The sequence below is a fragment of the Lepidochelys kempii genome, chromosome 22 (assembly GCF_965140265.1).
Source record: "Lepidochelys kempii isolate rLepKem1 chromosome 22, rLepKem1.hap2, whole genome shotgun sequence".
NCBI classification, from domain to species: Eukaryota; Metazoa; Chordata; order Testudines; family Cheloniidae; genus Lepidochelys; species Lepidochelys kempii.
Window position 1 is genome coordinate 17,947,311 of NC_133277.1, and position 12,740 is coordinate 17,960,050.

At 42.9% G+C, this 12,740-nt stretch overlaps 1 protein-coding gene across 14 annotated transcripts in view; it reads right to left on the reverse strand.

Moving 5' to 3' along the window:
• Positions 1–12,740, reverse strand: part of SIK3 (SIK family kinase 3) — a 154,480-nt gene that overhangs the window by 43,736 nt on the left and 98,004 nt on the right. For all 14 annotated transcript variants that reach the window (XM_073320975.1, XM_073320974.1, XM_073320972.1 and 11 more), the window contains one exon: positions 7,834–7,995. In XM_073320975.1, the coding sequence (XP_073177076.1) occupies positions 7,834–7,995 (162 nt within the window). The remainder of the gene's footprint in view (positions 1–7,833; positions 7,996–12,740) is intronic.

Consider the following 12,740-nt stretch of genomic DNA (forward strand, 5'->3'; position numbering starts at 1 on the left):
ACCCATGCTTAAAAATCGTGATTGATAATGGGAAAAAAAAAAGTTTTATTTGACTTGTTCATCAAAAAAGTTACTCCCCGTGGGCAAGCAGAATTATGCAAGTCTGGCTTAAAACATTGAAAGCATTAGCATCTGGATAGACACACACAACTGCCAAGCGTATCAGACAAGACTTCCATATTTCAAAGAGGGAACTATGAGAAGAACCAACAATGGCAAGCAGCTATCTTAGGGACTCCCAGAGCTCCCATCGCCAGAGTATCTCAAGCCTGCACAAAAAACCTACTTAACTTTGATGGTAACATGTTATTCCATACCCTCCAACTCGGTGCCAACCTTCCTCCCCATCCCAATCCCAATCCAAGTGTTTCCGCTTCTCCAGAGATCTTTGCATTTTTCCATGCTGACCCTTATTCAGAGAGCTCTCTACAGGATGTGGTCCATGGGACTACTACCCTCTTCTCTTTCAAATCCCTACAATGACATCTACAAAAAGATTAGCCAGCTAACTGATGGGGGCTGGCCATGGTAGGGGATAGCTGACGATAGTTTACACTAACTTAAAAAGAAAGAGTACATTCACTTTATCCTTGTCCCAGCCTTCACGAAACTGCTCGTCATCTTACAGAGACTAAAAACGCCAGGGCTGTATTCCTTTTAATGGCTGGGGCCTGGCTCATTGTGGTTGCTACTGTAGTACACTGTGCATAGCGCACAAATAGTACAGTTCAAGACCAAGAACTGCTTCAAAAATCAGCAAACGGATTAATATAATAAACACAAATTAATTTCAAACCCATCACTTGCCAATTCCTTGGGTTTTGCACAATGTTGGGAACTAAATAAATTACTCTGGCTTGGCAAATACAACAACCTTCAGCCCGAGGAGGCTGATTCACAGAAACAGCACACAGCTTGGAGTTTCTCTAGTCCACCTCTGAAAACCTTTGAAAGGTGCTCTCGTGCTTACAGTGGGACGCTTGGCAAGTCACTGAATTCTGACTGCCAGGCAAGCACCAAAGCCTACAAAACTAGGCTGCACCTTTAACAACAAACCCTGTGAAATCAAGTTTAAATGCAAGTTTTTCCTCAAATGAATAGGCATGTGCTGAAACCTAGGCAAGCTAGCTGACATTCTGAGCAAGCTGATATGGTTTGGTTTTTTATCCCTAGCATTCGGCAGGAAGTCAATGTGCGCCAAAGAGCTTTAGCGCATTCTTGGGAACCATTACCATATTAACAGTGAGCTCTTTGCAGCTTGATAATTTGGGGGGGAGGGGGCTGGTGTGGAGGGGAAGAAGAAGAGGCAGAAGACACACAGAGGTGTGAAACAGTAGGAAATGAAACAAGAAGACAGACAAACAAAACCACAGGTCCTGTCTCAAAGTGTTAAAGGAAGAACTGAAACAAGCTCCTCCCCACCCAGTTGTTAACATGAACAAGTCTATCATCTCCACCACAAGCTGCAGCCAACCTCAACGGGAAGTAACCAGAACTACAACCAAGTCCAAGCGGAGAATGTCTTGGCCAAGCCACCCTGGCTAGGATTGTCCAAATGGCCTTGGGAACTCAGCTCGAACCCCTGGGGGTCCTCTGACAATCCCAGCCTACACGCAGAACATGCACATTGCCATGTGGCGCATACAGGCTACTGGCAAGTATAAAAGACTCAGGCCACGTATGCGAGTGACAGGTGGGTGAGAACTCACTGACATGGAATAGCTCAGACACAAACAATAGGTATGAACAAATCAGAGAATCAGCTGTCTCAGTACTCCACCCAGTACTGATGGCAGATTTTAAATGCCAGCACCTCTCTGCTCACAGTACATTTTTAATACATTTTTTCCCCCAAAGAACATCTTAAATCAGAGCATCTCATTTGACAGAAGAAACACTTGTTGAATAACTTAGGTCTAGTAGGACTTTTAGGTGGCTTCAAATAGATTTGGTCCTAGTTGAACACCTAACCAGATATTGTAGAAACAGTGATCATAACTGTCTCTTCTACCAAGGATATAGTCCCAGGCACATATGTAACTGGGGCTAAAAACACCACAAATGCCTCTTTGCTTCAACAGCAGGATCAGGAAGCTCACGGTTGCAAGCCTTTGCTGCTACTCTTGAACCAAAATTATCAGTACAACAAACAGAAGAAATGACTCAGGACTCTGGAGTCAGACATGTAGGTAAGGCAGCCAGCTGGAGCCTAGGAGTTCATTTTGCATTGTGGCTAGGTTTCAGAGGGGGAAATAGCTCACTTTGAAGAGCTTCCTCTTTGCACAGCATTTCAGACCCCACCATGATCTGTGGTGAACTAGAATCAGATGGCTCTCTTTGATATGAAGTCCTGCTAAACAGCTGGAAATAGTTTTCCAGAACCCACCTGTGCTTAATGAACTGAGGTCAAATGTGGGGAGGAAACAGTCTTCTTAAAGCTGTGTGGAGCAAGGAAGGAATATCTGTGTGTGTGAGGATTTTAAAAGCAAAACACTGTTTTTTAAACAAACATACCTATAGTCTATGAGCACTGCCACAGACTAAGGAAAAATACCTGTTTGCCTACAGATCCACCAACCAGAGCACAACCAGGACGCTCGCTGTCCACAAACAGAAGGAAAGGGAAAACCCTTACAGAGCACTCTTACCACTGGTTAGGACTGAATGTAGCCACAGCAGCTGGGAGAAGGGGTCTTAGGAAAGCCATTTTTATTATCTGAATCAGCTAGCAGTTAACTAACCCAATGGCTGGCACGGCAGAGGAAACCCTGCAATAGGCCAGGAGGGGGAACTCCAAGATGGATTAACTGTGATATTTTCTAGCTCCATTTCCACAGAGCACCAGAACTAGAACCAGAAGGGGACATAACATCTGTACAAATAACTGGCTTTTGCCTTCAGAAGGTAGAAGAGGCTGAGGATGCATTCTTGTTAAGCGATGGCCTTACAGATGAGATCCTCTTCTGAAAGTGGCTCCCAGGAAGGCCCAGGGGTTTACCAAGTGTCGCAACCCCTGGATGAACTTTTTGACTGCAAGCAAAGAGAAGCACATTGCCAAAAACTTCTGACTCTCACCCTTTGAGAAGATATACTGCAGAAAAACCCTCCATGGGAAGAAGAAAGCTAGGCAGCAAGGCAGAAAACATTTGCAGGCTTAAGAACATGCTTTCTGTTCACCTGCAAGTGAGAATAGCCACACTACCAACTTCCAGTCATTGCTACTGCATTTTACTTAATGGCAGTTACTTAACAGTATTGCACTTACCAATCTGTAACCATAAAAAGAACACAAAGCCACATACAAAAGCCCATTACAGAATCAATCATAGAATCATAGGACTGGAAGGTACCTTGAGAGGTCATCTCGTCCAGTCCCCTGCACTCATGGCAGGACTATATTATCTAAACAATCCCTGACAACAATCCCTAACCTGCTCTTAAAAATCTCCAAGAATGGAGATTCCACAACCTCCCTAGGCAATTTATTTCAGTGCTTAATCACTCTGACAGTTAGGAAGTTTTTCCTAATGTTCAACCTAAACCCCCGCCCCCTGCAATTTAAACCCATTGCTTCTTGTCCTATCCTCAGAGGTTAAGAAGAATAATTTTTCCTCCCTCCTCCTTGTGACAACCTTTTATGTACTTGAAAACTGTTATGTCCCCTCTCAGTCTTCTCTTCTCTAGACTAAACAAACCCAATTTTTTCAGTCTTCCCTCATAGGTCATGTTTTCTAGACCTTTAATCATTTTTGTTGCTCTTCTCTGGACTTTCTCCAATTTGTCCACATCTTTTTTTAAATGTGGCGTCCAGAACTGGACACAATACCCCAGTTGAGGCCTACTAAGTGCAGAGTAGAGCGGAAGAATTACTTCTCTTGTCTACAACACTCCTGCTAATACATCCCAGAATGATGTTCATTTTTTTGCAACAGCATTACACTGTTGACTCATTTTGCTTGTGCTCCACTATGACCCCCAGATCCCTTTCCACAGTACTCCCTCCTAGGCAGTCATTTCCCATTTTGTATGTGTGCAGCTGATTGTTCCTTTCTAAGTGGAGTACTTTGCATTTGTCCTTATTGAATTTCGTCCTATTTACTTCAGACCATTTCTCCAGTTTGTCCAGATCATTTTGAATTATAATCCTATCCTCTAAAGCACTTGCAACACCTCCCAGCTTGGTAGCATCCACAAACTTTATAAGTGTACTCTCTATGCCATTATCTAAACCATTGATGAAGATAGTGAACAGAACTGGACCCAGAACTGACCCCTGCGGGACCCCACTCTCGCCCTTCCAGCCTGACTGTGAACCACTGATAACTACTCTCTGAGAATGGTTTTCCAATCAGTTATGCACCCACCTTATAATACCTCCATCTAGGTTGCATTTCCCTAGTTAGTTTATGAGAAGGTCATGCGAGACAGTATCAAAAACTTTACTAAAGACAAGATATACCACATCTACCGCTTCCCCCTATCCACGAGGCTTGTTACCTTGTCAAAGAAAACTATCAGGTTGGTTTGACAAGATTTGTTCTTGACAAATCCATGCTGACTGTTACTTATCACCTTATTATGTTCTAGATGTTTTATTCCTTAGATATTTTTAAGGTCAGGCTTGACAAAGCCCTGGCTGGGATGATTTAGTTGGGGACTGGTCCTGCTTTGAGCAGGGGGTTGGACTAGATGATCTCCTGAGGTCCCTTCCAACCCTGATATTCTATGATTCTATGTTTGCAGATTGATTGCTTAATTATTTGCTCCATTATCTTTCCGGGTATATTCCGCTTATAGAGCAATAGGAGCTCACTGGGAAGTTCACACTGGCAGGATCTGGGGAGTTTCCCATTACCCTCCAATGAGTGATTTGCAAGTTCCTGTAAAACTGCAGAAGCTGGAGATCGCTTTGCACATAATGCCAAAGATCAGCCATAATGCACTTCAACGATACTAACCATCTCACAGAACGCTGCTTCCCACAGAGCTACACAAGCAGCACAAAAGGAACTACACAAAACACCACCCCTTTGCTTCCTTTTTATCTTGTATACTTTGAGAGGCAGTGTAGTCTGGTATTCAGAACAGGGAACTGGGAAACAGGATTTCTGGATTCTATTTCCAGCTCTGCCAGTGACACTGTCTCCCTGGATAGGTCACTTCAGCTTTCTGTGCCTCGGTCCAGGTCTCTGAAATGAAGAAAGAACAGACCTACCATATGCAGGCTTGGGAAGCCCTTTGAAACACTCAGTTGAGGGGAGCTACAGAAGTAATATCTGCCTCACAGGGAAGAGGTTTTAAATTTAGAGATTGTTAAAGTAAGGCTTGGAAGTAAGGTTCTGCTTATCTTTCATCTTGTCTGTACAGTTCTATGTATTTCTGAAGTATTCTTTCTGGGGGGTCCTGCAAGAAAAAAAAGATCAGCTGCTACCACTTTTTGTTCTTGACAGAACAGAATCACCAGTGTCAAATTATAATTGATGGGGTCTAGGGACAAAACTAACTACTTGGAAAATCCTGTACTGTAAATCAGCTTTTCCAGGCTGTTCTTCAAATCACTACCAAGTCTCCCTGCCAAGTAAAACAACACTACCACAGGGGTGGGAACTATCTTCTAGACCATTCTGGGAGCAGAGATTGGGAAGGAGAATAGTTTCCAGCTTCCTTAGGTTTAAATAAAAAAAAAGTTTCCACAATTTTCAAACATTCACATAACTTGTCAGCATGTTCATATGGACATTTCTTCAGGGAATCCAGCCACATTTCAGATTCTGCCAAAGTTACTTCTGAAGAGCTTTTTAAAAAGAATTGTACATGCAGGAATTTTTCCCACTCATCATAAAAGAGGAGGCCTAAAATCATTTGTAAGTGTATTTGCACACGGCAGACATAAGAATATACATCAATCATAAATAAGGCTATGATTTTGTCATGCATTTTTAGTTAATTTCGTGGTAGAGGTGCGGGGGCGGGGGAGGGGGGAGAAGGGGAGACCCTCTAGTCATGGAAAGTCCACCCCCAGAGGGGTGTTGGAACATGAGCCCAGCCCTGTAGCAACACCTCTGGCTCCCTGCTCCAAGCATTGTGATGTATGCAGGTTTGGGCTGTTCACCTTTCCGTCTCCATCAGCCTGCCACTCACATGCCACTGTCTGCTCTAAGAATAATTTTAATTCTAAATAGCGATAAGCAAAAAGACTAGGAACAACATATTTGTAAAGAAAGTTAAATTCCTCTACCACACTTGTGACCAAAATACTGCGATTTAAACCTAGAAAATGTACATCTTGAGATGCTGGTTCAATAAAAAGAAGTTACTAAACTTGGTAAATCAGGTCAGTATTAAAATTGCTCCAGCCTGACTAGTTCCATGCCAAGTCACAGCCTGAAGCAAGTTTCAGTCAAGTTATAAATCCTTCTAAAATGGGTTCTATAATTAAAATGCTGACAAACCTTTCACTATTTCAGCTCTGCCAGGTACTACAATACGGATATTCACCTAGCCACTGAAAAGGAAAATACACACACACACGCGCACACTATAGAGGGGAAAAATAAATACACAGGGAAGAAGAGAAAGGAATCATTCACATCGGACAGCAATCATATGTGCCACCACCAGAGCAGCTGTTAGCATTACACTCCGGCCACTGGGCTAGGAGAGAAAGATGAAACTGAGGCGCTCTCCATGGATGCCTATTTATCAGGACAGCATGGAGCTCTTTCCACAACTTTGGCATTTGCTGGGATCCATGCATCAATGGAACTCAATGGATCGCTATTAGCCGTCCCAAAGGGAAAGCCTATATGGTGAGGTGGCCAAATGGATACAAGACCTGCTTTTGTTTTGAGCAGACATTCACCATTCACATGTATCTATGTGACATTAAGGACTAGTTGGTGTATCCTGATCTAAGCCCAGAGACTTTAGGCTGTAGACTGAGCTCAGCCTCTCTGGCAGCAAATCTGTGGAGCTGGACAGAGCAGACATTTTCATACGGGGAAGCAATACAGACGTGAAGGTCTGCGCTGAAACAGTTTAGAGAGTGCCTGAAACGCGGGCTTTACTGGCGGCCAAGCTAGCTGCAAAATATTCACCCATTCTACCAGGACTTATTGATGCGTGCCAGAACAAGAGAGACACCTATCATTGTGCAACGAGCCCGTTGCTGGAAACGTGTACGTGGCCTTGTTGGATTGTCTTCAGCTTTCCGCTCCATTCTTGATATACTGCTAAGCGAGACACTACTGGGGTGATTTTCTCTCCTCCACACAAATAGAAAGGAATTGATCAAAATCTCTTTACTTTCTCTTACCTCTCTACCCCTAAATTTTGCCATCTTTATTTTTCCACACTCCCTGCCTCTCACTCACCTTGCCTCACTTCAGAGAAACCCTAAACTGACAACAGGACCCAGCCTCGAGGTCAGCCTCTAGTTGTGTCTCGCCCATTAGAAAGGGGATTGGAACACCATAGCTTTTGTAACACCAGGCCTGCCTGTAGAGTAAAAGCCCAGTCTTTACCAGCATGAAGCGGGATATAAATCAACATTCTATAATTTATCAGAGTAGCCGCCATGTTAGTCTGCATCCATAAAAACAATGAGGAGTCCAATGGCATCTTAAAGACTAACAGGTAATCTGCTAGTCTTTAAGGTGCCACCGGCCTCCTCATTACTCTATCATTTGCTGGCTTTGGGCCGAGCAGAAATCTTAAGTTTCCTTTAACTGAACTGTGCTTCCTTCTTTCTGACTAGCATAAACAGCAAGTGCCTCCGTTTAACAACTTCTAACAGCGGTTGCCTTCCTCCCCCTCCGCTAGCCCCCAGCTCACCTGCTATTTTGATGTTTAGGTTAGCGTCCAGCAGCAGATTCTCTGCCTTCAAGTCTCTGTGAACGATGTTACAACAGTGACAAAAGTGGACAGCAGCTACAATCTGCTTGAACTTTCTCCGGGCTTCTTTCTCAGCCATCCGTCCATGGGCTACCAGGTGATCTGTAGGGGACCAGAAAAGAAAAAATGGTTATTGGCTCAGGAAAGACAGGCAGGAAATGGGCATCTGGTGTACAGCTAACAAGAGACGTAGAGGAAGAAAAATAAAACGAGCAGTATTTCACCGTGACATAATCTCCCTCCATTAAGTAGTACAAGCTTCAGTCTAATTAATGCTTATGTTACTGGAGAGTGCTAAAACTCACTCCGAGGGTAGAAGAGCATTTTTCAGCTACAAGGGGCAAGTTTTCATGGGACAGATGATACTCAGAACTAAAGACTAACTCCTGCACTTTCACACACACACACACACACACACACACACACCCCCCAGAGGAGGAAAGGAAGAAACCACCCAGCAAGGGGTTGGGCCTAGTCCGGGGTTCTCCTGACTCAACGGGTGCAAGATTGGGAGGTGTGTTAGCGCTAATAAATGGTGTCATTACTCATGCTGTCTGCAAGGCAAGAGAAGTGTCAGAAGACTGGAGATTGGTCTGCATTTAGATAACTACACTCAGCTGTACAAGTAAAGATACATTTTGGAAGTATTAAACCTCCTGTACAAGGCTCAATCCAATCTCTATTAGAGACCAAGATACCATTTAACGTGTGTGGGGGGTAGACTGGCAGACATTTCCCTACAGAACCATTTGGTGCTGGCCAGCATCAGAAACAGGATCCTAAACTGCATGGACCTTAGGAATTGCCAGACTAGATCAGATCCATTTTCTTACAATATAAAGGTTCATATTTTATCAACAGGATTCTAGTGACTAAACCCTACAACACAGAGGAAGAATAGAAATACAACTCCCTAATGTATGCCCAGATGTATTTCAGGAAGTGTTGCAAAAATGAAGTGAGGGACATTTTAAAATGTGTATCCAGGAATTTGCCACCCTGTACTTTAAATGCTTGCTCAAATGTCTAGGTGTTTGCTGTTTTAATAAGTGACATTCATGTTTTTTATATATCTGCACAAGTGTCATGGAGTAAGACTTTCTGCATATCTAATTCATTACTGCAAAAGTCAGGTAAATACTGCTCCTGGAGAAAGTCTGGGTACTTAGACATTTTGTTGGAATATTACCTTAATTTGTTTTAAAAAATAATTTCATTTCAATGTAACATCTGCTGAAGCCAGCCTTGTTGTTGAAAACGTCCTGTCCAAGTACTGACCCAACTGGACCCTACTTTGCTGATAAGATCAGAATGGGAAGCGGCATAACTGCAAGCTAAATCAGTACACTTTACATTTAAATACCTTTACAAGGCCAGAGCTTTAAAAAGACAGGATTTATCCCAAGAGCAATTGTGTCAAACTACTTGGTTCTCAGTTTTGGAGAGAGAATTTCAACTGGCAGAAATACAAACCCAAATCCACAGGCCTAGCCAAGTACTCTGATGCTTCTCTACAAGCGTGCACATGGGCAGGAAAGGTGGACAATGAGATGGAGAAAGCAGCTAGATTATTGTAGGTAATTGAGTCTGTCAAGGGCAAGCATCTCTCAAGAACCTAAGAGAGATTTCCCTGAGGCTGCGCCAAGCAAAGCAGTATTCAAAATCTACCTCTCCTATTTTATTACAGCAGCAGTTCTCAGTCTGTGACCCATGGATCATTCAGTGTCCACAGAGCACCTGGGGACAGTCTGAACACCTGGCAGGTTATACTATGCTGGCTCCACCTCCTTGCTTCTATCTTTTACTACAGGCATTCCATGCTCATCTAGGTAATTGAGGAGACAGAGAGGAAACAAGCGCCAGAGCCTCCATCAGAAGCATTAGAAATAACGAAGCAGTTTCCTAATATCCCTTTGCTCTGTGAGGAATGGCCCTAGGTGTTGCATGATTTGCAAATGGGGTAGGAGGAGTTTCCCACAAGGGGACCACGCTATGAAAAAGCATGAGGAATCCTGGTTTAAGGCACACTAACCAAATATCCCAATATTTACAAGTTGTCATGTTTCCCTTACAAATGGGAAGAGCAACTCCACACACAACCCTATACCATTATCCTAACTTGGGCCCATTCTCTATCTACAATAGCATGCATTAGGAACAACTACACAATAATGCATCTATTTCATGTGTTTCAGATTTAAAAAGCTGGCAGATAGCTACTGCTTGAGATATGAAAAAGTTACCGTAAATTAACAGTAAGTGGGCATACAGTTCATCGCACCTACTGAAAACAAGCTACTACCTCAAATTCTGAAACATTTGGAGCATTCATTCACTAGCTGGACTTCAACTTTAAAGTTGTAACTTTCTTGGTTCAAAACAATAAGAAAGTTAAGGACATGCCCATTATCTTTCATATCGTCCAGGTTAGCTACATAGCACTTTAGGCCATAGTGGGGCTAAAAATCAAGTTATGGAACAGATTAACCAAGCACCAAACAAAACCCATGAGTACTTTTTCTTCTTACTCCTGTCTCTATATACTTGAGAGAACATATAACTGTTAACACCTAGAAGCCTTGAGAAGGAGTTCAGAAAGAGTGTGATAGGCTACCGGAATGCTCTCCAATCCCCCACCCCCATGAAGCAGGGTGCCAGAATCACACAGTCTTTGAAAGAAGACAGAAATCACTGACCTCTTGTAATGATGCTTTATGAATGTACAATGCAAAGAAATGTAACAAATGAAGACTCAACATCACATCCTCCCGCATTTCGAGAGGCCATTTATTTTAAGTGAGCTGCTGATTTGACCTCAAAAGGCCCCACGCCCAAGGCCTGATTGCTTCAATATATTTTACTTCATAAACTGCATTAAATCGGAGAGCTTGAAAGAGAAGTCCGTTCTAGAGAATAAATACAAACCACTTCTGAAGGTTTCCCATCAGGTGGCTGCTTTGCCAAACCACCCATTAATTAAAATACCAGAGACATAATTGTCTTACAATAAATACTAATTACAAAGATACATCAAAGCACTTCTACTTGCTTCTGATGAAGAGTAATTAATTTCTTTTGGGGCTGATTTCTAAGGCAGTTGGATAGAGTTGGATTAATTCCCCCCCAAAAAATTGCTATTTAAGTTTAATTTATTCCTACAGCCATGTATGTAGTAAGCACATCTGCAGTGTCCCCTATTACGATGTGACCCTTCAAACATTTCCTACCAAGTGCAGTGCCTATTACCACATGTAGTCCCACAGATCCCATTAAGCACTATGCTTTACAGTAGATTCTTTACTCATGTGAGTTGTCACATTGACAAATGGAGCCTGGTTCAATGTAAACACTCCCATAGTTTTCAACAGGCTATGGATCATGTCCCAAGCAAATCAAATCACTCATGTGCTTCAGTCTTTGCAGGATTGGGAACATCATTTGCAAATGTAGTAAACACACCTGATAATGCAAAACTCCAGATTCTGGTCTCTCAACACTGAAAATCCACAAGAGAATTTTAAAAGGGTTCTCAAGCATTTTTGGAAGGTTCCCATGAACATATTATGCTCTATCCAGATTCAAATACCAATGAGGATGAAAACATGCAAGAACAGAAACTGTATTTTGGTCATTGTTAAAACCACATTTCACAACCTAGAAAGCAATTGCCATTTCAGGACTTCTGTTTGTACAGATTTCAGCTCTTCTAATCAGGTTCTAAGAAATTTAATCAATCTTAACTATATCAACCAGGTAATACCACTTATAAACAGACTGGAGGGATGACAGGACTTGTAATTTCAGACCATAGTTTGTTTATTAACACAGATTTTGGGATGGAGTTTGGGATTGCACAAGAGGCAGTCTCCTATCACCCCACGATCAGGTCAGCTTCTGCTATGGACAACTGCCATCTTTACGGTTTGTTTTTCAGCTTGCTTAGGCATCATTTCTCAGAACTCTACCCAAACATTCAGATTTACTCACACATTTTGGTTTAATGAACACTTCAGAGTTTGATTCTCAGATGAAACTCCCCCAGACCTGTCGGCACACATAGCACTGTCTCCTCTTTCAGCACGTACCGCTTCATTAGACTGCACAAATTCCTTTAGACTTAGATGTGAAATTTCACTTCCACTAAGAAAGCCAGAGTGGAGGCCCATCCCTGAGCTTTGCACATAGGCACTGCATTTGCAGACATGCTGCACAGGCTCTAGAAGAATAAAAACAATGAAGCTACAGAATACTTCACATACCACTGAAGGCAACTGTATTCTGAGATTAACCACTGCCAGCTTAGTCTGCAGAACATCTCTTGGACAAGGCAGGTCACAGATGCCTGAACCTTGAACTGGGGGCCCAGCCACCTTACTCCCAAGTGCATCAAGTCCAGAAGCAGAGGCTCTTGCTGCTGAGTTCCAAGCATTCAATGTTATCCTCAAGTGCGGTCTTCTGACCACAAAGCCATGTGACACTCCACTTCAGGTTCTTCTCTAAAAGGATCTGCCCTTCAGAGCTCTAATATCAAGAGACCAATCCTGCTGCTGCTGACAAACAGAGACAGGATCAGGCCCCAAGGGAAAACGCATAAGGCACAGCATTGGTACTCAGCAAATTCCATTCCTGGGTCATCTATCACACAGAGGACATGTGACACTTTAATAAAGTGTGCAGGATACCTGGAGACCCTGTGATAAAAAGGTCTTAGAGCCTGACCTTCTAGCCAACCCCCTTTCAGTGACTGGCACATCAGGAGTGTCATCTTGATTTGTATAATGGTAGCACCGAAAGCTCAGGGTTCACTTGTGCTAGATGTTGTATACATAGTGAGAGACAGTCTCTGC